Raw genomic sequence first — 26,468 nt, forward strand, 5'->3', positions numbered from 1 at the left:
ACCCCCCTCCTCCCCTTCTATTTCTGACAATCACACTGTGGATACTTTTACACTTCTGTAAGGCTTAGCTGACCCGAATGCCAGCATAGTATGTTTAGCAATCATGTATTTGATTGCACTTTTAAAAGGGGTAATGGAATGCAACTGGAATGTTTAATTATATTGAGACAAATTTAAACATGAGCAATCAAATAATTGTGAAAAATGTTAGGGTGCCCGATGTTTTTTTATTTCATTTTTGACACGGGGAGCACAGTATTAAAAAGTTTGAAGAACAGTGCTCTAGGATGATAATTCATGTCGTACAAGGACACTTGGCTTTATACTGAATTCTAGAGAGCAGGGGGTTCAGAGGAGCACAGCAGGGGAATATTGAGAGGGATGTGGTGGCAGCTGTACTAACTACTGTTAAATGCTACGGAACACCCTGCAGAATTAGGGGCTATATGGACAAGGGTGAGACCCCAAGAAGGGTAATCCACCTTTACACTGTGTTGTGTAGTACCTGGCTTCTAGGTGGCAGACTATTCACCACAAGTGAATAATTAGTGTGCACATAAGCAGCCCAGAAGGCAGAATAGCCCGACATTGTCAAGGTTTATGGGGACTTCAGAAATTGTAGGATCCAGTGGTTAAATCAGACTGTGAGGATACAAAGGCACTCAGCAGATGTTGTTAACATTCCTGCATGTTTGGTGTTTAAATGTTTCTGGTGTTGCATAGTTATTGTCTCAAGGGGCGAATTGTCAAGAAGAATTTGCATATTTTTCAATCAGCCCTGCTCTCGGATCACACTGAAATAGACTGGACCCGTTGCCAATGCAGAAGCCGCTATTTCACCAAAGAATGGAAGATCTGCCTGAGATCTAAACAATTTGGGTAGAATTAAAAATATTTGTAACATTTGAAAGACGCTGTCAGTTGACTTATCCTGCTTCAGAGTACGGGCCTTACTTAAAGTTTGGTGCAAAGGGGTTTTCTGCCATAGATGTGGTGGAGTACCCTGCCTGCCGAACTTGCAGTTCCACTGTTCTGTTTGGAGTCGGGGAGAACCACCTTGGTTGTAAGAGCAGTGCATTCACTTGACTAAAATCCCAATCCAAAACGGTCACTGAATATCAGACCGTCTGCCCTATAGAGGGTGTCAGGGTGGACATTGCAAAATCATGTTTTTGAGACATGCTGTATTCAGGATATGGGCTTAGAGCTCCACCCATGTTCTGCCCATGTTTTTAATTGGCGCCTTTGACCGTCTTTTGGAATTGCTTTTTTCCTTTGGTTAATGTCTTTAGTAGTCCATCCTTAGTATCTCCTTTTCTCCTGTTGTACCCTTCCATAAGTACTGCCTCTGTTGCAGGTGTTCTTACTCACGATCTGTTATTTTTACAGTTTGTGAGCACTATTTTGTTAATTACTTTTTCCGAGCTTCTGTTGCAGGCACAACACTCTCTCTCGCTTCCAGAAAGCAGAGTCCATTTGTTTTCTTGACTGAGCTTGTTGCCCGATAGTGGATACCAATCTTTATCTTTTAAAGACACTCCCTCCCTTCCCCACTCCACAGATGGCATCTATATGGTATGTTTGTATGTATGTTTTCCTTATGCAGCACGTCACGCTGCTTTTCAGTTTCAACAATGGCGGCTGTGAGCCTTTTTATTTTTCTTATTTGTGGCCACCAAACTTTTTTAAGGAGAGTGTCATGTCACGTTTGATCATCAACAATGGCAGCCACACACCTTTCATTTCTCATAGCGCAGCTCGCCCCACTCTTTTTTTATATTAGGTTTTTACATTTTTATGTAGCTCGGCACGCCATGCTTGATCTTTGACAATTGCAACCGTGTGCCTCTCTTTTATTTTGCGCAGCTCGGCAAACTGAATTTATTAATATAATATTTTTTAAACAAGCGCCGCATACAGCTCTTGATCTTCAATAATGGCTGCAGCGTGCCTTTCTTTTCTTTGGCGCGTTAACTCACCCAACTGTATACACAGAGTTAAGTAGTCACCTTGGCCGCTGTCCCAAGCCTAGCACAAATGGTTTCCTAGGTGCTATGTGCGATGGGTGTGGGCCACCCTCTTAATTCCCCTCATTCGGGGTGCTTTAAGGTCACATCAAGCAGCTGACTGCTTTTAATCTCATTTAACTAGAATCCTCCAAATACTCCATGTTTTATAGGCTGTGGCTTAGAGACTGCTTCCTGACATATTTCTGGAGCAGCCCACAATATTTAACAAAGCGATACAAAAGGGGATGATGAACGGAGCGCTTGAGCAAATCAAACAATCACCCCCAGTCAACTGATCTGGGTTTAGTCCATCACCATTCTTTAGCTCACCCTGCCACCCCAGTTCAGACATGACTATATGCAAATCAGTCTGACCCTGTGCCTCATGGGAACAGTCCAGCCCGAACTGCCAAGCCATGTCTTCCCTGGACCAGAAAGAAGCATCCCGGGACCGGTTTCCGGCATTTCAGCCGTCATCAGCCAGGCTAGCTTGAATTCAGTGGCAAAGTGAGCAAGAGACACACGTCTGAGCATACCCTGCCAACTTAGGGCGAACAAAGCGATACAAAAGGAGATGATGGATGGAGTACTTGAGCAAATCAAACACTCACCCCCAGTCAACTGATCTGGGTTTAATCCATCACCATTCTTTAGCTCACTCTGCCACCCCAGTTCACACATGGCAATATGCAAATTAGTCTGACCCTGTGCCTCATGGGAACAGTCCAGCCCGAACTGGCAAGCCATGTCTTCCCTGGACCGGAAACAAGCATCCCAGGATTGAATCACAATATTTACCAGTCACCACTCCAAGCTGAACGTTTTTTTAACGCAAAAGTATTTTGTTGTTTGATATATTTGTTTTGGTTAAAAGATACAATGGTAATTACCCACGATTCGTTGTTACTCCAGCTTTTATTTATTTATTTATTTATGGTATTTATAAAGCGCTCTGCAACCCTACGGGCATCCTGGCGCTGTGAGAATATAGCTGAAACAATGTGTATTATGGGTAGGATGGGTGGTCAGTTTGCTTCTGGGCAGTTACACTTTAGGGAAGAGCCATGTCTTTACCTTTTTTCGAAAAGCCATCAGTTCGTCTGTTTTCCTAATAGCAATAGGGAGGCTATTCCAGAGGTGGGCTGCCGCTATACTAAAGGCTCTGCCACCATGAGTGGCTTTCCTGATCCTGGGTATGCTGATGAGATTAGTGGAAGAGGATCGGAGGGTCCGAGAGGGTTTATACCATTTAAATTTGTTTTGTAATGGTAATGGGCCCATCCCATGCACTGCCTTAAAGACAGTGCATAGGGATTTGAAGAGGATCCTCTGATGCACGGGCAACCAGTGTAGTTCAGCCAGTGCACGAGTGGTGGAGGTTCTTCGTCCACGGGAAAGTGCCATTTTTGCTGCTTCTGCCTGGATGCTCTGAAGTCTGGAAATCAAGTAAGCAGGAGATTCCAGTAACAGAGCGTTGCAATAGTCCAGGCGGCTGAGAATAGTGCTCCTGACTATGGTGGCTCTAGTCTGAAACATATCTGCTTTTTGTGATACCGATTTTTCGTGTTCTAGCATTCAAAGGGCCTGGCTAGGTTCATACAGTGTTTTCTATGTAATGTACGGTATAAATCCTTTCTTTTCCTTTTGTTTTTGACCATTGCCGAAACGGGTGGAAATACTTTAAGTCACTTTAACTGCATCCGAGCACTTCTAGTTTTTGCAGTAGGAGCACTCTCCAAGCAATGCCTCTATTCATTTCATTCTGTTCACTAAGGGTGCAGTACCTTATGTGGCTAATAGAGGTCCCTTTACCACTCCACAGGGACACCTGGTAACAGCCTGTGGTACTGCACCCATTCCTTGCTTCTTGGATTTTCTTTTATTACTTATGCTACTGCTGGGGTATTTTTTGACAAAAAAATCTAACAAATACTATCATTTGCATAATCAATAGCCCAAACTTTCCCTAACGTGAGACCTATTGCATTGCAAATGTCTGATCCTGTTTATGAAAAGCCTGGCGTCCCAAACAGGAACGAGGACTAATAACCCTCACACACTGAGGAAAAAAACTCCCAGCACGTTAGGGTATTCATTTTTTGACTTCAACAACAAACTCCTGCTTTGGGAGTTTGTTGTTTGATGAACAAAAACCTTTGCTCTGTGACCGCATTGAACATTGTACCTGCGCAGCAACAATCAGTGCCTTCATTGGAGCCTCCGTGGTGGCAGCTCTGCTGAAGGGACACAGGTCTCCGCCTGCCTTCCAGAGATCTCTAAATATGGCGGCTGTACTAGGAGTGCATCCTTCAGCTGACCTGGCAGAAGGGCACACAGCCCCCGCCTTCCTTTCGGGCATTAATCTCTTGCGCAACAGCCTTCTGTTTGGGGCACCGAAGTGAAAACGTTGCAGATTGCTCTCTTGGAAACACAGGAAACAGAGAACTTCTTTTAATAGAAAAGGGCTACTCATTTCACAATAGTCATCACTTTTTCTGTGCCCATGTAAACCCCGCAGGCGACCGAAAATATCCTAATAAGGCAACAATGTTTACTTGGCTCCAACATTTATTCTTTTTTGCCACAAGTTAAGGATGTTCAGTTTCTTCTGGGACGTGGATTGGAATGCCGTTGTGCCAAGAAACAAAGATTGTATGTTATTCCCACCGTAATTCATTCACTAAAAACTAAGGGGCATATTATCAAGACAGGCGATAAAATTATTGCCAATTTAGCGTCAGAAAACTGCTGCTAAAACGGCGATAATGCTCTATGGAATTCCAATTGAAGCCCATGTTAGATGTCCTTCACATCTAACATGCGCTTCAATTGGAATTCCATAGAGCTAAAGCGCCGATAATTTTATCGCCTGTCTTGATAATATGCCCCTAAATTGCCAGTTGTGTTACATGACCGCGGCATTTAAATAGCCCATATTTTTTTTTTTATGAATTTAGGAGTTTTGTATAGCGCAGCATATCACCTGGGTCACTTCAGGACACAGGCATTCCGCCACAGTGCTGCCCTGGCTAAGCACTCCTTGGAGTCTGGTGTTGAGTGTTTTATGGGGAGGTCTGTGTGTGCCTAAGATTAGTAGACACGGTTAGAAACTACCCACCAGTTCTAAGATGGGCCTGAAACCACTGGACGCCATTAGATACCAGGTCAATATGCGAATATAGCAACCAGATGTGACTACACCTCAACAACCCGTTACAAACTTCACCGGAAAAAAATACACTCTTTTACACAACCAGTTCCAAGAAGTAAGTGAAAACGTAAGACACTTTCAGACACTAATAACCAGTGTTATGAGGTACTTGACACTAACAGATATCACCAACAGCAAGAACTAATCCTATGATGCATATGAAACCAACAGACACTGCTAGAATTAAAGTTCCAGGATGCAATTTACATACATGGTATTTTTCTTAATGAGAATCCATTCTGAACTATGTACTGCAAGACAGATCCAGTAGAAATGATTTATAATGGTGCCTGAAATTTCCAACTGGAATGAATCATACCTTTATATGCTCTCTGGTGATTTGCTCCCAGAATTTTGTGTTTCAGATATGCGCTTTATTCTGCATTGCTTTGTTTGTATGTGTATTGGCTTTCCAGACCTTTGCAAAAGCCATTGCTGTTGATTCTTAATTGGGTCCTTTACATGGAGTTGCTTCCTTTCCATGCGACAGTATCGCTCCCTGTAGACGCTTCTTGCTCGATTACCAGTGGCCTGGTGAGGCTTACCTGCTCTTGCCTCTTTTTAGGTTCCATTTATGAACTCTCCGGCAATGAAGTGTCTTTGTCAACGGGCGACCTTGTGAAAATCATCAGCTTCGATCTGCAGAAGGTCCTCTGTGAGGATCACAGCTCTGCCACAACTGTGGATTTGCCGCCAAACTTTGAAGGTACGTCTCAGCAGTGTGTAGTGGATAACTTATTTTTTTGTTTTAGTTTTATATAGGGCAAACTCGACTTGAAGGTATTAGAGCACTTTACATGAGCAGTTGCATTACAGATGAACACATTCATTTTGTTAGGCACAGGGAGATTAAGTGATTTGCCCAGAATCACAGGATGTTGAGCGTCCCTGCCGAGACTCGAACCCAGTTCCCCAGCTTCCATGTCGACCGCTCTAGCAGTTAGGCCACATCATCTCCATCTGATTTGAGGATGTGTTTATTTCCTACTGTATTATACCTTCAAAGAGGAGTCTTGACAGGTGAGAAGAGGCCAGCCCATCTGAGAAGGGTAGGAAGACACAGAAAGGTACCTGCTCTTGGAATAATACTTCTACCACTAAAGTGCAACCCCAAAAACTGGGCACCATGAGGGTAATGATGGGCAGAATGAAAGGAGTTATGGAATGAGGCAGTTTGCAAGGCTGATGGTCATAACAGGGGTTTGCCCCATTCATTTTCTAGTAAATCTGAGGTTATTCTGTTGACATGTGTACACATGTTTTAAAAAAAATATTCTTGCATGTATTCAGTAGGTGCTATACAAACTTAACGAGACCAGGACATGAAGGCACTTGGTCATATTTCACTACAAATAGACATATCCCCTTATCATAAACCACAAGCTAAAGCCGGGTGCACCACCCCAAGTGGCAGATTGAGAGGCTTGCTATGTAATGCCCTGTGTTGTAGGGCCATTGGAGCATGAGATTCTAGTGAGGCAACCGTTAGAACATGTCTTTAAATGTGCAAAGCTGCAGTATATTGATATCCCGTATCAGTGCTTGAGTCAGTGGCAGAGGGGCAAGAGGGACACCCATTAGTAAGACCGTAGTACATTTCAGCTACATGTCAGCCTAAAGTCCACTAAGTGCTTACATTGCCAGCTTATATGATTTAGTCTTCGTCATTGTGGAATGTTCCTGTTCGCGTCCCTGATTCCAGTTCAGGCCGGGCATGGTGTCACTGACACAGGTCCAGCGTCGCATCGTGGGCCTCCTTACCGCAAAGTAGGGAGGAGCTCCTTCTGGTTGTTGAGAGGCCGGTGTGTTTAGCTTCCTGTTATACAATGATGTGTTCAGCCTTGCAAGTCCACACTGATCTGAATAAGAAGTGTGTCCCTGCCTACATTGCTGCCATTCTCAGCAGGGGGCCTGGTATGGCAGGCGATGGCCAGCATAGGCCCTAAACAACCTACTCCTGCCACTCCACAAGTCCAGCTATAAAAGTGATACCCCATGGCATGATCGTCACTGAAGCCACAGAAACATGCAGCGAGAAGAAGTAGATCACTTTATTAACTTGCAGGTTCAGAAAAAAACATAAAACTTGCATGACCAGCTACATTGTCGCGGAGGAGCTCCTAAGAGAACTTCTGCTGCCTTTCACCAGACTATCTGCTTCACTCTTCTATGCATACAGAAAGGGATACATTTACATGTGGGCCAATATGAGCAGAATACTAGGATGAGAAACATTCAGTTGAATCGATGGGAGTAATGAGCCGCTCCAGATGTTTATGCAATGAAGGAGACATTGGGCAATCTGTTATAAAGACAAGGCATAAGACCACGGATAGATATCTAGTGAGAAATCACTTGAGTTGTGACTTTTTTCCAAGGCCCCATCTTTGCTTTCCTTGAATCTTAGAATGTTTCGGTGAAATACTGTATTTTTTGTGGCAGTTATGCTCACCCTCACTGTCCAAATATCTGTGCTCTTTGAGATTTCCTTTAGGGGCTGTGATGGATATTTCTTCAATTGGAAAATATTTGCACCGGAGGATGGGCTTATTGGTGATATGAGGAATTTGTATACTTTTTTTGAGAGTATCCTTAGACCGTTGCACAGTCTTTTGACTTGTAGCTGAGAGACCTTGTATTGTGATGCTGAAATCCCAGGTATTTTGCGACTTTTTACATTTTCATCCCTTGAAGGGGGCAAAATAATTGTCAAGTTGTGCAATGTCTGAGATTCCCCGAGTAGAGAATATCTTGTCTAGTACTATTCGACTACTTTGGTTAAAGGACTGGGAACATCCAAGATGTCAGGAAACCCAAGTGATTTTGACTCTCTCTTTCCTAGAGATGGTTGAATGAAGAGCACAACCCAGGTTGACATCGACCATGCCATCTGTCCCATAGCACTGCGCCATGAGTGAGTGACCTTCCACCTTCAACTCAAAGGTGAAGCCGAACCTCAATGGCTAGGAGCCGTTGACATTATTTAATAAGTGGAGAGTCCCACACCTTTGGTGTCTCCCATCATACTGGCATGCCAATCAAAGAAACCCAATTAAATCTGCATATATATAGACATGCATTTCCACAATACGGCCATTAAAAAGGAAGGCAATGCCAAGCCCACCGTCGGCAATCTGGCTAAGGAAGTAAATAGCACCTGCTAGTTTTCTAAAGTTGATTTGAATCCTGGGTATCACCATCTCCTCCTCAATCCAGAATCCTGATACATAACAACCACCTTCTATACCCGTCTTCAGCTGCAAAGCTACAAAGACTTAACCTCTTCATGTCAAGTATTGTGGCGGTGTTCCAGCACTGCATTTGTGAAGTTATGTCTGAACTCTTAGGAATGACAAACATACGGATGACAACCTTGTGCGGGCAAAAACAATCAACAAATACAACATGAGACTTTGAACCACCATAAACATCTAAAAGACAGTGGTTTAACAGAACTAAGTACACGATCCTGATGTCACATATACACATTTTACCTGCAACCTGGTGGAGTGGAGCCAGAGGATTGACACTAAATGAAGGCGGAATCCGGCAGCTCGCTGTGCGGGAGCTGCCTCTGTTACTTACCGGTAATGCCCAAGTTCAGGGCTTCCTCTTCACAGTCTTTACTGGGTGAGATGGCAGTCTCATAGACAGAAATAGTTTCTATCATAGTAAAACAACAACAAAAACTACAAACATGGTTGAATTTTTCTTCCTGCCACCTATTATATATAGAGGAATTTGTCATCCAATACTTCCTGTAAAATATGAAGCGAATATAACCATCTTAAAGATAAAATACTTTGTTTGCCACTGCAACCTTTTAAAGCAAGACTTTGAGGAAGGAGACCTGAACTTGGAGCAGTGACGAATACCCATAAGTAATCTACACATTACCTCCTTGGCAGTCTTCCTCGCCCCAGTCCTTACTAAGTGAGATAGCGCCCAAGCAAAATAAGGAAGCAAACAGATAAACACTGTTTCAAAACTATATCATGCTAGAAAGAGAAACCTTTATTAAAATACCAAAGAAAATACTTAAACATTATGCTGAACTGCATCCAAAACTCTCTCAGCAAATGTTGTTGGCACAACAACATTGTTCCCACTAGCAGGTTATAATGATAAAAAATGTGTGAAGTGAGGCCTAAGTAGCTATCATGCAAATATCCTTCATGGAAGCTTGTTTCAGCATAACTCAGAAAGCTGATATACCCCTTGATGATCTTCCTTGACCCGTACCCGAGAAAGACATATCAGACGTTTCCTAGGCCAAGATAATGGTCTGTTTCAGCCATCTACTTAACATGACAGAAGATATATACACAATTTGGAAAGATAGAACAATGACAAAAAGAGACCGTACTTTCTTCAAAGATGCTGTCCTTGAAACATAAATAGTCATAGCAATGAACAAATCAAGAGTATGCAAATGTTCTTCCTCTGGAGAAGATAGATGCAGAAACAACATGGAAGGACCAAATCTTGCAAGACATCGAAGTCTTATGGGAACAAAAAAAGGCTTTGGTCTCAAGATAACATTGTCTGGAAAGAAACAAAGAAGAATTTCAAAATCAAGCAATGTCCCTATTTCTCCAATGCTTCGACCTGAACAAATTGCAACAAGAAAAAGCACTTTGTATGAAAAGAAATTTGAGGTCAACTGACTAACAACTGAAAAATAGGAAACTGGAGAGCCTTCAACTCGCACGAACATAAAATAAATGAAAAAAAACACTTACCTTCCTCACCACATCGCTCCCCTCTATTCTGCAGACATAGGCTCCCAAAGTGCACTGCGGCAAATTCTGATGCTGCGTTCATGCTGCTGAAAGCGGTGTCAGCATTGGCCTGAATGCTGATGATTTGCACTCCCAGTTACACTGGGATCGTATGACTGCTCTCTAGGAAATTATTGCTTTTTCTGCATTTTGCCACTCATGCATCATCACCTTCCCTATCAGCAAATTCAGAGGTAGCTAATCCGTCTCCTTTTGGTCGTATTGACTAAAAAACTCTTCCTCCTGGGCCTGATCTGCTGCAGCAGGCCAAGTAAGAGTATCCCTGGTGTGTTGCAAAACCTCTGAGTGTTCGGGACCCTGCACAGAACCACCATGGAACTCCCACAATTTTATGGCAAGACAGGAGTCTAGCATTATGTGTAAACCCTTTTATTCACCACTCTGAAGAGCAAACACAATCATATTAATGCTATTTTAATTAAGCTGAAATAAACGAATACAGTGAAAACAATCCACACTTATCCGTTCAGACCACAAGACAAAAGGGAAGAAGATAGCGTGAAGGGGGCTTATAAGGAAGTGTGGAGTTCCCTTTATTATAGTTTGGCATACAGTGTTCTAATTCCGTATTCTTTAAAGTGTTACAGCTCTAAGTAGGTATTAACAGGACTTTTGCAAAATGCAAGTTGTCTAGTCTTTGAAAAATTCACAGTTGCTATATACTCCTGCCCTGAGAATTGGCATTCTGACTCTCATCCTCTTGGTAGCTGTTCTCATTTTCTGATTGTAGATGCTTCTCACATTCTGATGAAGCACTCTCACACAGTTGTGTAGCGGCCTATTATAATCCCATTAGAGGTCAATGTATCCGGATGGCAGGAACCAGGACCATTCTGCAGTTTGTGAGTGAGGCCCTGATCCTGGGGAAGAGCATGGAAGAGACTCTTCCAAAATGGGTCAGTTGAGAGATTAGGTTGTATGACGTAATCACGCATGTGTTTAGCACGCATGCCTTTAAAATGCCAGCATTGGAACAAACATGTCATTACGACGCATTCCTTTAGCACGCAAGGAGTGCAATGGACTTTGGAATAGTATAATTTACTATTCCAATTCCAGTCTGCGCAACAGTAGGGAAGGTGTTGGACTTAAAATCCAACACCACTCCACCATTGTGCCTCCTAAAGCAAGTAGTTGTAATGACTTGCGTGCTGAACAAATGCTTTGTAACAATGTGTTTGTTCTATTGCCGCGTTGTAAAGGCACAGCGTGATTCCGACTTCTTTATAAAGGATGTTTTCTGAGAGATTGATGTGATAGTCAATGTAACCCTACTTTGGTAGGACAAACAAAAGTGCAGTCATACTGACTTGGTAGTGGAGACATCCCATCTACATGACTTAAGGTACAGTCTTAAAAAAAAACATTGACAAAGCCAGTGCGTTTGTCATTTGTATTCTGCATGCACACAGATACACAATACCCATGTATGTATTAACACTGATCATACAATATGCAGACAGTAATATACCTCAATAGCCACAAGTTCAAGTTCAAGTTCAAGCATTTATATAGCGCACTACTCACCCAGAGGGTCTCAAGGCGCTTGGGGAGGGGTTCATTATTTGTCGAATAGCCAAGTTTTAAGTTCTTTTCTGAATGAGATGTGGTTTTGAGTAAGGCGGAGGTGAGAGGGGAGTGAGTTCCAGGTCTTGGCGGCCAGGAAGGAGAAGGATCTGCCACCCATGGTGGATTTTCGGATGCGCGGGACTGTGGCGAGGGCTTGATTGGACGATCTTAGTTGGCGGGTGGGTTTGTAGAAGGATAGTCGAGTGTTGAGGCATTCGGGTCCTAGGTTGTAGAGGGCCTTGTGTGCGTGGGTGAGAAGACGGAACGTGATTCTTTTGTTGACGGGAAGCCAGTGGAGGTCTTTTAGGTGTCCGGTGATGTGGTCTCGGCGAGGGACGTCTAATATGAGTCTCGCTGATGCATTTTGGATGCGTTGGAGTTTTTTCTGTAATTTTGCTGTGATTCTGGCGTATAGAGTGTTACCATAATCCAGCCGACTCGTGACCAGTGCGTGGGTCACAGTCTTTCTTGTTTCGAGGGGGATCCCGCGGAAGATCTTTTTGAGGATGCGAAGTACGTTGAAGCAGGAGGATGAGACTGCATTAACTTGTCTGTACATCGAGAGAGAGGAGTCTAGGATGAAGCCAAGGTTACGTGCGTGGTCTGTGGGAGTGGGTGCTGTGCCCAGAGCGGAGGGCCACCAAGAGTCGTCCCAGGCAGAGGGTGAGGATCCTAGGATGAGCACTTCAGTTTTGTCTGAATTGAGTTTTAGGCGGCTCTGTTTCATCCATTCGGCTACTTCTTTCATGCCTTCGTGAAGATTGGTTTTGGCGGTGTTCGGGTCTTTGGTGAGGGATAGGATTAATTGGGTGTCGTCGGCATAAGAGATGATGTTGAGGTTGTGTTGGCGTGCGATGGATGCGAGTGGGCTCATGTAAACATTGAAGAGGGTGGGACTGAGTGATGACCCTTGTGGTACTCCGCATATGACTTCTGTGGCTTCTGAGTTGAATGGGGGAAGTCAGACTCTTTGAGTTCTCCCGGCGAGGAACGAGATGATCCAGTCCAAGGCTTTTCCTTGTATGCCGATGTTGCTGAGGCGTTGTATGAGGGTGCTGTGGCAGACCGTGTCAAAAGCGGCGGAGAGGTCGAGTAGAATGAGGGCCACGGTTTCTCCGTTGTCAAGTAGTGTTCGGATGTCGTCGGTCGCTGCGATGAGGGCGGTTTCGGTGCTGTGTTTGGCTCGAAACCCTGATTGAGATGGGTCGAGGGAGTTGTTGGATTCAAGGAAGGCGGCGAGCTGGCTGTTGACGGCTTTTTCAATGACTTTGGCGGGGAATGGGAGGAGGGATATGGGTCGGTAGTTTTTAAGTTCAGAGGGGTCTGCTGTGGGTTTCTTCAAGAGGGCGCTGAGTTCGGCGTGTTTCCAGCTTTCTGGAAAGGTGGCAGAGTTGAACGAGCAGTTGATGACATCACGAAGATGGGGTGCGATGATGGAGTCAGCTTTGTTGAAGATGTGGTGGGGGCAGGGGTCGGTTGGCGAGCCAGAGTGGATGGAGTTCATTATGCGGATGGTGTCTTCAGTGGTTATTGTGTTCCAGGCGCTAAGGAAGTTGGTTGGCGGAGTGGGATCTGAGGGGTGTGGGGAGGGTTGGTCGTTGGGAGTATTCTCGAAGCTGTTGTGGATGTCGGCGATTTTGTTGTAGAAGAAGGAGGATAACGCGTCGCAGAGGATTTGGGAAGGGGTGATGTCGTTAGATGCTGCGGTGGGGTTGGTGAATTCTTTGACGATGTTGAAAAGTTCCTTGCTATTGTGGGTGTTGTTGTCGAGACGATCCTTGAATGCTGATTTCTTGGCGGATCGAATCAGTTGGTGGTGGTTGCGGGTGGCTGCTTTGAGGGTGGCCATGTTGTCGGTGGTTGTGTTTTTTCTCCAAGTTTTCTCCAGGGTGCGGCATAGTTTCTTGGATTTTTTGAGGTCATCATTGAACCATGAAGCCTTTTTGCTGGCTGATTTGATCTGGTGTTTTTTCAGGGGTGCTAATTCGTCCGCACTGTGGGTGATCCATTGCTTGAGATCATTGGCCGCTTGGTTAGGGTCTAATGAGAGGGTGGGAGGATTTTGGTTGAGTGATGAGAGGAGTTGGTCGGAGGTGATTTTGTTCCAGTTTCTCCGAGGAATGGGTTGTGGGCGATTGTGGTTCAGGGTGGTTTTGTAGCTGAAGTGAACACAGCTGTGGTCCGTCCAATGGAGAGCTGTGGTGCGATCGAAGGAGATGTGCTTACTGGAGGTGAAGATAGGGTCGAGCGTGTGTCCGGCTACATGAGTGGGGGTGTCAACAAGTTGTTTGAGTCCGAGATTGGCCAGGTTATCCAGAAGGGTGGAGGTGTTGCAGTCGTGTTTGTTTTCAAGGTGGAAGTTGAGGTCACCCAACAGAATGTAGTTCTTGGAGGCGAGGGCATGTGGGCTGACGAAGTCGGAGATGTCATCGCTGAATTGAGTGCGGGGTCCTGGAGGCCTGTAGATGAGGGTGCCTCTAAGTGTGGTCCTGGGGTCGGTGTAGATCTGGAAGTGGAGATGTTCGGCGGTTGCAAGATTGTCGTCGGAGCTGGTCGTGATTTTGATGGTGTTCCTATGGATGATGGCGATGCCTCCTCCTGTTTGGATGGGGCGGTCTTTGCGGATAATCTTGTAAGTGTCCGGTATGGCTATGGCGATGTCGGGTGCTGATGATGTGTTCATCCATGTTTCTGTAAGGAAGGCGATGTCCGGTGACGTAGTGTCGAGTAGGTCCCAGAGTTCGGTAGCGTGTTTGTGGACCGAGCGGGTGTTGAGCAGGATGCACTTCAGGCGGTTAGAATCGGAGCTGTGTATGGAGGAGGTGGATTTGGTGAGGGTTCTGAAGCAGTTGAACTTGCAGGAGAGGCAGGCGAATGGGCCGTGGGTACGTCCTGGGGTGGCTTCGCAGCATTGTGGTGTGCGTCCGGCGTTGAGGGCGAGGAGAGTAGCGGAATCGTATGTGTGTCTAGTGTGCTGGGTGCCGCGGGGGCCAGGGGGTCTGGCGCTGGGTGCGGTCCAGGCGCGGACGGGCGTAGACGGGCTTACCTTTGGCGCACCTTCGGCGCGCATGGGGCGCGAACGCTGCGCGTGAACGCTGCGTGGAAATGCATCTGTCATATGTGGTAGGGGAGGGGCGAGGGCGGGTCAGCTGGGAGGCGGTAGCGGGGCGGGGATTGGGTCAGGGAGGCACAATAATAACACCAAAATGGCCGCAGGACGTGAAACGAAACCTGGATTGGGGTATCAACACAGCAATGTCTAAACACGTGGCAGCGCTACAGTCGAGCACAATGGTAACTACAGCGCTATGCAAACAATTATTAAAGCGCACTATGGAGCACTCGCGCACTTTGGATCTCTCGCTCAGCCAGGCAGTCAATCTAGCGATGTTTACAATCTGGGCAAGCAGAGACCCCTCTGGTTTTGAAGCACTACGATACCGGGAGGCGTAGAAGCGCTAAGGAGCCAGGCGTGCTGTAGAGCAGGGAGCTGTGTGAGGAGCGTCCACCGCTGATGGAATCAGGGCGGTCACAGCGCACTGAGCGGTAGGGCGGACGATAGTATCAGTGGGAGTGCGGGTCAGCTGGGAGGCGGTAGCGGGGCGGGGATTGGGTCAGGGAGGCACAATAATAACACCAAAATGGCCGCAGGACGTGAAACGAAACCTGGATTGGGGTATCAACACAGCAATGTCTAAACACGTGGCAGCGCTACAGTCGAGCACAATGGTAACAACAGCGCTATGCAAACAATTATTAAAGCGCACTATGGAGCACTCGCGCACTTTGGATTACTCGCTCAGCCAGGCAGTCAATCTAGCGATGTTTACAATCTGGGCAAGGAGAGACCCCTCTGGTTTTGAAGCGCTACGATACCGGGAGGCGTAGAAGCGCTAAGGAGCCAGGCGTGCTGTAGAGCAGGGAGCTGTGTGAGGAGCGTCCACCGCTGATGGAATCAGGGCGGTCACAGGCATTAATGGCAGTCAATCACCCCAGGCAGTAATGAATATCCATAACCCAAGGCTGTAAAAGGTAGCAGTAGCCCCAGGCAGTAACAAGCTTAAATGGCAACAGGCATTAACAAACCACTGTAGCCAAAGGCAGTAATGAGCTTCAATAGCGAGTTTCAATGGCCTCAAATCTTCACAGATCCACTCTTTTCAGATGACAGCCAGCAAACGGGGCTCTAAACGGCCCTTTTGATGAAAATGAACAATACTAACGTTGGGGATCTACATAGGTGCTCTCCTGCACCTTCTTGGGGTAGGTGCTTTCTTTTCAAGATCCCTTTGTAAAAGCTGCAACAAAAGGTGAGCAAGTCAGTAATTTTTACCCAACAGGAGTTTTACAGCGGATTTTTTCGGCACTGTTTGCATATTGACTAAACCGTGAATTGCAGTGAATGTATGCAGATTTCTCAGAAGGGCAGCCAGGTCCGCCTGGGAGAGATTAAAGCTTTCTAGTGTTGATAATGGAGTTGTCTTCCTACTATAATAATATCTATTTATAATAAGTTGTATACTTTGAGATAAGTATTTTTCTTGTTCAACTAATGTTTGTTTTTTAACTTTCCGAGGTCTGACTGGTATGGTTTTAGGGCCACATGCATCAAGCATTCCATTTGCGATTTCTAAATAGCAATTTTTAAGTAATCGCTATTTAGGAATCGCAAAAGTCTATGCATCACAAACATTTGCTATATTTTTGCCATTCAGTAAAATCGCAATCGCTGATAGCGATTACGTATTACCGAATCGCAAAAAGGCAATCCGCAAATACAGAATCGCAAATAGCGATTTCTTCAGATCGATGCAGCTTGATGACATCACCACCAGGAAGTGAGTCTGGGATTGCTCACACCTGTTCACTGAGAGAGGCAGAGGAGGAGGCAGACTGTTGGAGCTGAGCAGAAACAAGCTTTACTGTGAGCAGAATCTGTGGAATAAGACAGCTGAAGGTGCGCAAGAGGAAGCTGAAATTCAGCGACAAAGAACTTGAAGTCCTCATTGAGGAAGTTGTGCTGAACCACGTAAAACTGTTTGGCAAGCAGTCACTGCAGGTCCCAGAGTCTGTTAAAAGGTCAATGCAGTGGAGGGTCACACAGCGCTCAATATCGATCCTGCACAAGTGTTGGTATGGCCATGCCCCGCGTAGCCGTGCCAAAGAAAGGGTGTTTGCAAGGCTTGCCGATGCCAAAAAAACCAGGAGGGGGACCATTTACGGAACTTGCCAACACACCCCTGGAGGACATGGTTGGGTCAACACTGCAGCCGGAAGCAGTTGTTGGCTTCACACAGATTGACACCTCTGAACAGGCCTGTACCTCACAAGGTAAGATCAATGCAAATAATCATTTATAGTTTAATCTAAAAAACACTAGCCCACAATGCAGATCATGCTTAGTGTCGCAAATCTGACTCCAGTCCAAATTTTCCTTGCCACATCCAAATGCATTCTAGTAGTAGCATACAGAAAAATGTAAGTGAAAGGCAACCTGACACTCCAACACCACAGGCGGGCCTACACCAACAACAACACCAGAGGTACCAATGCGGTGCAGATTCTTACATTTCCATTGGCGAAAGACAAGGACTCTCACGGCAGCTGCAGGAGGGTCTGCTGTCTGGGGTGGGCTGGAGGAACAGATGCTCAAGGTCCAGCGCCTACAATGTAAAAACATGCGGTTAATGCAGGCCTAACGTGCAACATTGGCAACCAACATTGGGGAAATCCGGGACTGCATGAAGAAGCTCACCACTGCTGTTGTGAAAGGACAGAGGCCACCAATTAAAACTTTGCTAATGTCTCCAAAGCAATGCATGACTTGTGCAGGGTGATGCAGCATGACCATGCATCCCAACGTAGGAGGCATCATATTTTGATGGTGCGCCTAGATGGTTACATCAGGGCCATCAATCGGCTGAGCACAACCACATATCAGCTATTTTGTCGTGCTGTGGGGATGCAAGTTGAGATGACCCATTGCTGTGGGAATGTGGCCAGGGGCCTTATCCAGGTCACTGATGCAGTGGAGCGACTCCAGACTGCTGCAGTTAGTGGCAACAATGTTCTGGGAGGGGTGAGAGGGAGGAGGCACCAGCCTCAGTAGCCTACTGGCACCAATAACAACAACCAGGAGGCACAGTACTTGGAACACCACTGGCACCGAAGGCTCCACAAGGGATGTGGCAAAACCAACTGGAAGGCCCCCAGGAGTGCGTGGCCGCAAAAACTTGAATTTCAATTTCAATTTAGCTTTATTCGATTTTGTTTTAAAAAAAACCCATAAAAGCATACATGTTAAAAAAGAAATAAAATAAAACAATCATGACAAAGATTTCATACAAAATACATAGAATGACAAAAGAATAAAACATTTGTGTATGCTGCATCAATAAATTCTATTCTTTAGCAGTCATTGTTTCCCATGCACGTGTCCAGGGTACATTGTTTCAAGGTGATTAAGGGCGGAAAAGCCATGGCCACAGAGTGCACGGGTAATTCTGCCCTTCGGATGAGCTGACTCGGCCCTTGAATTTAGGCGGGTGGTATATGCCATACTTGGGTAGAAGTCACGAAGATCCCAGACAGATATTGGGCCAACACCTTCACGGGGGTACAAAGTTCGCATGTAGGGAACAACTAGCCTGCTTCTAAATTTAATTAGAACAAGATCACCATCAATGTCTTTTTTAAGGGGGCCTAGCCAACCCACCCTTCTAACGGCCATGATGGTGCCGTACAATCCTAAGGGCAGGGGCCTGTTTTTGGTTAGCCAGTGCGTGGTTTTATTACGTAAATCTTCGTCCCGCTCAATGTTCCCACGTTTGAGTGCTGGAACTCCCGCAAGAACACACACAAAGGGTGCAGCCTCCGGGGGTAACTGTATGTGTGCTGTATTATTTGGCTCTACTCTTGTAGCTGTATGTTGTGTAGGGCCGGATTTGGGTTTAGCTTTAGGGGCATTGGAGGGTAAATGGATAGGGACTACATGGTGAGGTTGATTGTTACCAGTTGTAGCAGATGGATTGGGACAGGTTGGTGTTACAGGTTTATCGGCACATAATTGGTTGGGCTTAATACATTTCTCTATGCCCAACAACCTATCCTCTAAAGTGGAAAGCTTAGCGATCAATGGAGAAATAAGTGAACCGACCATTTGTTCGATCTGAGACAAAAGATTTGAATTAAAGGTTGTTACCAATTGGTCCAGTTTTTCTTCTAATTTTAAAAGGGGGTTAGTTGGAATCAATGGAGAGCTAAAGGACAATTTTTGTTGTTTTAGTTTGTTCCCTGTAGGGTTAAGCCCCTCCCTCTTCCTTTTGCTAGTTTCGTGCTGAGGTTTAGCTGTGGTTGGTGTATTAACGATTTGGGATATGGAAGGATGTGCCGGAGGACTTGGGATTGGTGTTGGCGTAGCAGGACGAGGTGAGAGAGTTTTAGTGTCATTTCTCGGTGCCACAGTGGCATAACTAGTTTTGCATAGAAAATTTAGCTCGTCCAGTAACGAGAATTGCACTATACCATTAATTGGATCTGGCGACTGATCAGTGAGTGTGCTAGTCATAGTAGATGCGTTCGTTAAGGTAGTAGGTGGGGATGGCATACAAAGAGCTTGTAACCCTGGGGACAGCCCTTTGTGGCTGAGGGGTTTATTGGTCATTCCCTTGTAAGACATGGTGAAATATGCAACGTTAAGCTCTAACAAAGCTGGAGAGATAAAACAGACAGTGTAAAACAATTAGCAACTTTAGTCCAATGGCCAATCTCTTGCCGGAGCGTCAGGAAGATCTGCGAGTTATTACCTTAGCATTGTGTTAGGGTCAAAGGGTCAAAGGGGGTGGCCCCGTCCCGTCCTCCTCGTGCCTCTGAGAGCCACAGAGGGCCCGCCCTTTGCCCGGGCTTCGCCCGGCGAGTCCCGCGCGCGTCCCGCGACGCGGGAGTTGGTCGATGTTAAATATTGGCGCAGAGGTTGTGGGCGGATCCAAACACAGGTGGTGACCCGCACGGACTCCTGGTCAGTGGAGTCCCGTGCAATCCAAAATGTTAACCCCACAGCGCTTGCAGCGCAAGTTCAGGTGCACAGACCCCCCTCCTGGGGCAGCGGTCAGACCAGAGGGCAGCAGGCTGTCACGGCGAAGCGGGACCCGCGCCAGCGGGTTCCGCGAGCTCCTTTCAACCGGGGAAGAGGTTGTGGGCGGATCCAAACACAGGTGGTGACCCGCACGGACTCCTGGTCAGTGGAGTCCCGTGCAATCCAAAATGTTAACCCCACAGCGCTTGCAGCGCAAGTTCAGGTGCACAGACCCCCCTCCTGGGGCAGCGGTCAGACCAGAGGGCAGCAGGCTGTCACGGTGGACACTTAAAAATCTGGTGAGGTAACCAGTAGCATGAACTTGTTTGGACTGCCATTTAAGTACCATTGCAATTTCATGTTTTCTTTTTTCCCCAACACTTGTTTGCACCTGGTATGTGTGCATTAACACTACCTCAGGTAGCACCCCCCTAGACCTGGGGAGTGTCCCCCGGGCTCCCAAATGTCCTTATATAAAAGGTTTCATCAATGCTTTTCAAAAAGTAAACGTCAAATGCTTGCTTTGACAAATTGTTCGTTTTTTAATTCATCTTGTTCTATTCACAAGGAAATGTTCAACTTTCACATAGTTATTTCTTCAAATTCCAAAATATATCCGAATATCTTCATGCATAGATTCGAACAAGATCACATCCTTTCTAAAGCCTCATGGACAGACCACCTTAGAATGTTCGTAAGGTTTATCGACGATATTTTCATAATATGGCAAGGTTCTCAAAACTCATTGCTAACAGAACTTGATCTACTCAATTCCATCGACCAACGAATCCAGTTCACCCATGAAATTCAAACCTCATCCATAACCTTTCTCGACGTCAGGATTACCAACACCACCACCGGCTTTGAAACCAGTTTATTCAGGAAAAAAACTGACAGGAACAACACCCTACATTACTCAAGTTTTCACCCGCAACCTCTCAAAAATCATTTGCCATATAGCCAACTCATCAGAGCTAAAAGAATCACATCCAACACCACTCAATTTAAACAAGAGATTCATAACATGACAGTGAGATTTAAGTCTCGTGGGTACCCACACCAGATCCTCGAGCAGGCCAAACAGCGTTGTGAACTCAAAACAAGAAATGAACTACTGACTAAAACAACGTTAACTAAAAAAGATTCCATCACGGTTGTCTCTAAATTCTCAACATCCAGTAAAAAGTATAAGCAGATCATCAAGAGACATTGGGACATTCTCAGAGTTGAACCTGACTTCAACAACATTTTCAGCTCCGAACCTATCTTTGCCTACACGCGAGCTAAAAATTTGGGAGAACTCATCAAGCATTCTAATCGCATCAACACTGAATTCAAAGGAACAACCCCATGCTGGAATTGCAACCACTGCAACAGCGTTATGAAAGGACAAACCATCAATCATCCCATGAGAGGACATCAGATCAAGATTAGAGCGACCGCGACATGTGATACATCTAATGTTGTGTATATGTTGAAATGCCCATGCGGTAAAATTTATGTTGGTCAGACAGAGAGAAAATTAAAAACACGTCTCAATGAGCACAAGTCCAACATTAGAACCAAACAAGTTAAATCCGTAGTGGCTCAACATTTTTTAGAAGCAGGTCATGGCATCAGCCAATTGCGCTTTTGCGCACTGGAAACAGTCACCAAAGAAGAAGGCAAAGACAACCATAATGAACTGTTGAAAAGAGAGAACTACTGGATTTTCACACTATCTAGCATGAAGCCATTCGGTCTTAATGACCGGGTGGAATATTCATGCTATTTATAAACACACAATTCATCTGAGGACTGTTACTTATGTGCGAGTGATGAATAGCCTTATTATCAGCTAGACATTGTGTATACATTGATGGTACATTGCGGCAATGTTTCTATTTAACATGAGCCATTCAGCTATATCATCCAGCCTGTTGTAGTTGTTTAGGGGTATATAACTTTAAACTGTAGACATTTATACCACAAATCAGTCAGGTTTTCATTTATTTCAGTTTTCAACATTTTTTCACGTTCTTAATTCACCGTTCTTATTTCGTGTTAACAATTCGGCTTTTACATTCATTCAACAGACCACACAGGTTTCTATTAACCTACGTAGTACATTTCAGAATCACTTCATCACGCTTCACATCTACCCGTCACCTAGCAACCCACGGAACTTAAAATACTTCCGGGGTTTAGTCACGCCCTAACCCGGCACGGGAAGAGCCACACCTTTTTTCACTTTCCAGCGTTTGCACGCCGCGGTAAGCTTTCCACCTAACCGCTTGTGTTTAATCTGTGTACGCGGTATGCATGCGGAAGCACAGTGTACCATAGCACCTTGTTTAGACCTGCCATTATTATTCGAACAGCCACTTCGTGTCACAATCGTTATCACATCAGGCTATTAAAGCACGCCGTTCGCGCAGACTACTTCAGTATATTATAGCTCACGCCACACCAGTATTCACCGGTGCAGCCCTTGTTAACCTCCACACGGCTAACATCTTTTCACTCCCGAAGCATCTTTTTAGCATTTTTACCCCATAGAAACTTACTTGCAGTTAACATCCGTGCAGTTAAACGCTAGTTAAACATCTAAATACACCATCATGTATACCGAATATGTTTCTTTTTTTGTTGACAGAACTCATATCCCCAGAAGAAGGCATTTAGTCTATGCCGAAATGCATTGGGATTACTAGAGTGCATTTTTTGGGAATTTGAAGAAATAACTATGTGAAAGTTGAACATTTCCTTGTGAATAGAACAAGATGAATTAAAAAACGAACAATTTGTCAAAGCAAGCATTTGACGTTTACTTTTTGAAAAGCATTGATGAAACCTTTTATATAAGGACATTTGGGAGCCCGGGGGACACTCCCCAGGTCTAGGGGGGTGCTACCTGAGGTCATATTTACATTACGCCTTCAGTCGGAGGGCGATACCCCGGAGCACCACACAGATTGTTGAATCTCAATCAAAACGGCAGTGCGTCCAGCTATACCCTTTAATAGTAACACTATTTATCTGACACCACCTGGATAGCACGCGCCCAAAAATGGATGAAATCTTTAGCCTTACTGATACAAGAGCAGAGACCTTTGCCTACACCAATGAGGAAGTAAGCCGAATTTATGCACTCATTAATGAAGAAACCACAGAGCTATCCACCAGTCGCACTAAAGAACAAAATATAAGACAACTGTTATATCTGTCAAAAAAGGAGATCAACCAACGCCTGCATGCGAGTACAATGGTCAAGTACCATAAAGCACAGAGGATCCCAAGGGGTTTAAGGATACCGCTTAAGCCATCTCTATGCAAGAACGTCCAGAAGTTCAAAGACCGATGGTACGCCATCTTAAATAAATGCAGTTTGGACTTGATACTGTTGATAATAGAGGAATTATCGAGTATTCTTGAAGAACTATCTAGGGACATAGCCCAGGTTAAAACGGAATTAGAAAACTGTTATACTGCAGAGGAACTTTCTAAAATCATGGAGGATATAAACTCACAGCTAACCAAACACACCGCTGAGGTCAGCGAACGAAAAGTCAGGAAACTAAGGAGAGACACTATCGACTACAAAATGGGAGAGGTCTATACGTGGGCAGACATTTACGCCAAACGACGTCAAAACAAACCTTACACGGCTAATACTGATACGTCTTCCTCTGAGGGAGATACAGGGAATCAACAGGCAAGAAGAGGACGGTTTCCCCCACAAAAACCAACAAGTAATATTCAGAGTACCACAGCTCCAACTGAAACTCCTTCTACATCTACGGAGTCTTTTTTAGAGTTAGGCCAGGATCAGCAGGAAGACCCAGGAGGGCAAAAAGAAAAAACAAAAGAGCCCCCCCAGACGCGGAATGTTACAAGCAAGAAGGACAAAACCAAAGTGAAATAACCGAAAGTTTGGTTATTAACATTTCAGACTTTCATTTCAACACGACACAAATTAAAACCTTACAAAAAGGCACGTCTTTTATTCCTACGGCCCAAACTAACAAATTGGAACTGGAAATTTCTTTCTTTAAACTCATGAGGAAATTACGCTTAAGACATTTTTTTGACAATGTGATACAAACGCCTGTCGTAATTCAACAAGATCAACTGAAAGGCCTACGTCCCAAAAGTACTTTCTTAGCACCGCTTTCACACAAAAGTTTAGACACCTTTGAAACCTTAGTCAGGAATGACTTAAAGAAACTCAATTGCCAATCCAGATCAAGGAATAAAAACTACACCATCAAGGAAATCAACATTCTCAAGTCCATCTCAAACAACAAGGAAGTAACATGTGCAAAAGCCGACAAAGGTGGCGCAATCGTCATTCTCAATACTTCCTATTATGACAACCAGGCATCCCTTCACCTCTTGGATACCAACACATATCACAAGTTACAGACGAATCCAACTGTACAGTTCAAGGATAGATTGGACACGATTCTCAATTCGGCATTTGAAAAAGCAGTGATTGTGGATAAGACCAAAAAATATCTCACCACTCAGCATCCAAAAAGTCCAAAGTTCTTTCTGGTTCCTAAGATCCACAAAAATCTTCACAAACCCCCATGCAGACCCATAGTGTCTACATGCGGGAGCATCCACGAACCGGTGGGAAAGTTTCTGGATAAGTATTTTCAACCAATTGTCACCGCCACACCAACCTTCATAAGAGACACCTCTGACTTTCTCAACAAACTCAATCATGTAGCAATAGAAAATTGGAGTAACCTTCTACCATGCACGATAGATGTGACATCCCTATATACATCCATTCCCCACTCCATGGGCATAGAGGCAGTAGAATACTGCCTTTTAAGAACGGATCTGGACAATGATTTCAAAATCTTTCTTATGGAACTATTGGAATTTACTTTATTCCATAGTTATTTTGTTTGGAAAGAAGACTGGTATCAACAAATGACAGGCACGTCAATGGGAAATTCGGCAGCTCCTGCCTATGCGAATATCTTCATGCATAGATTCGAACAAGATCACATCCTTTCTAAAGCCTCATGGACAGACCACCTTAGAATGTTCGTAAGGTTTATCGACGATATTTTCATAATATGGCAAGGTTCTCAAAACTCATTGCTAACAGAACTTGATCTACTCAATTCCATCGACCAACGAATCCAGTTCACCCATGAAATTCAAACCTCATCCATAACCTTTCTCGACGTCAGGATTACCAACACCACCACCGGCTTTGAAACCAGTTTATTCAGGAAAAAAACTGACAGGAACAACACCCTACATTACTCAAGTTTTCACCCGCAACCTCTCAAAAATCATTTGCCATATAGCCAACTCATCAGAGCTAAAAGAATCACATCCGACACCACTCAATTTAAACAAGAGATTCATAACATGACAGTGAGATTTAAGTCTCGTGGGTACCCACACCAGATCCTCGAGCAGGCCAAACAGCGTTGTGAACTCAAAACAAGAAATGAACTACTGACTAAAACAACGTTAACTAAAAAAGATTCCATCACGGTTGTCTCTAAATTCTCAACATCCAGTAAAAAGTATAAGCAGATCATCAAGAGACATTGGGACATTCTCAGAGTTGAACCTGACTTCAACAACATTTTCAGCTCCGAACCTATCTTTGCCTACACGCGAGCTAAAAATTTGGGAGAACTCATCAAGCATTCTAATCGCATCAACACTGAATTCAAAGGAACAACCCCATGCTGGAATTGCAACCACTGCAACAGCGTTATGAAAGGACAAACCATCAATCATCCCATGAGAGGACATCAGATCAAGATTAGAGCGACCGCGACATGTGATACATCTAATGTTGTGTATATGTTGAAATGCCCATGCGGTAAAATTTATGTTGGTCAGACAGAGAGAAAATTAAAAACACGTCTCAATGAGCACAAGTCCAACATTAGAACCAAACAAGTTAAATCCGTAGTGGCTCAACATTTTTTAGAAGCAGGTCATGGCATCAGCCAATTGCGCTTTTGCGCACTGGAAACAGTCACCAAAGAAGAAGGCAAAGACAACCATAATGAACTGTTGAAAAGAGAGAACTACTGGATTTTCACACTATCTAGCATGAAGCCATTCGGTCTTAATGACCGGGTGGAATATTCATGCTATTTATAAACACACAATTCATCTGAGGACTGTTACTTATGTGCGAGTGATGAATAGCCTTATTATCAGCTAGACATTGTGTATACATTGATGGTACATTGCGGCAATGTTTCTATTTAACATGAGCCATTCAGCTATATCATCCAGCCTGTTGTAGTTGTTTAGGGGTATATAACTTTAAACTGTAGACATTTATACCACAAATCAGTCAGGTTTTCATTTATTTCAGTTTTCAACATTTTTTCACGTTCTTAATTCACCGTTCTTATTTCGTGTTAACAATTCGGCTTTTACATTCATTCAACAGACCACACAGGTTTCTATTAACCTACGTAGTACATTTCAGAATCACTTCATCACGCTTCACATCTACCCGTCACCTAGCAACCCACGGAACTTAAAATACTTCCGGGGTTTAGTCACGCCCTAACCCGGCACGGGAAGAGCCACACCTTTTTTCACTTTCCAGCGTTTGCACGCCGCGGTAAGCTTTCCACCTAACCGCTTGTGTTTAATCTGTGTACGCGGTATGCATGCGGAAGCACAGTGTACCATAGCACCTTGTTTAGACCTGCCATTATTATTCGAACAGCCACTTCGTGTCACAATCGTTATCACATCAGGCTATTAAAGCACGCCGTTCGCGCAGACTACTTCAGTATATTATAGCTCACGCCACACCAGTA

At 44.7% G+C, this 26,468-nt stretch overlaps 1 protein-coding gene across 1 annotated transcript in view; it reads left to right on the plus strand.

The window, feature by feature from the left end:
- Positions 1–26,468, plus strand: part of THEMIS2 (thymocyte selection associated family member 2) — a 209,282-nt gene that overhangs the window by 106,534 nt on the left and 76,280 nt on the right. The window contains exon 2 of the mRNA XM_078682504.1: positions 5,786–5,926. Within this exon, the coding sequence (XP_078538630.1) occupies positions 5,786–5,926 (141 nt within the window). The remainder of the gene's footprint in view (positions 1–5,785; positions 5,927–26,468) is intronic.

The sequence above is a fragment of the Lissotriton helveticus genome, chromosome 3_1 (assembly GCF_964261635.1).
Source record: "Lissotriton helveticus chromosome 3_1, aLisHel1.1, whole genome shotgun sequence".
Lineage (NCBI taxonomy): Eukaryota > Metazoa > Chordata > Amphibia > Caudata > Salamandridae > Lissotriton > Lissotriton helveticus.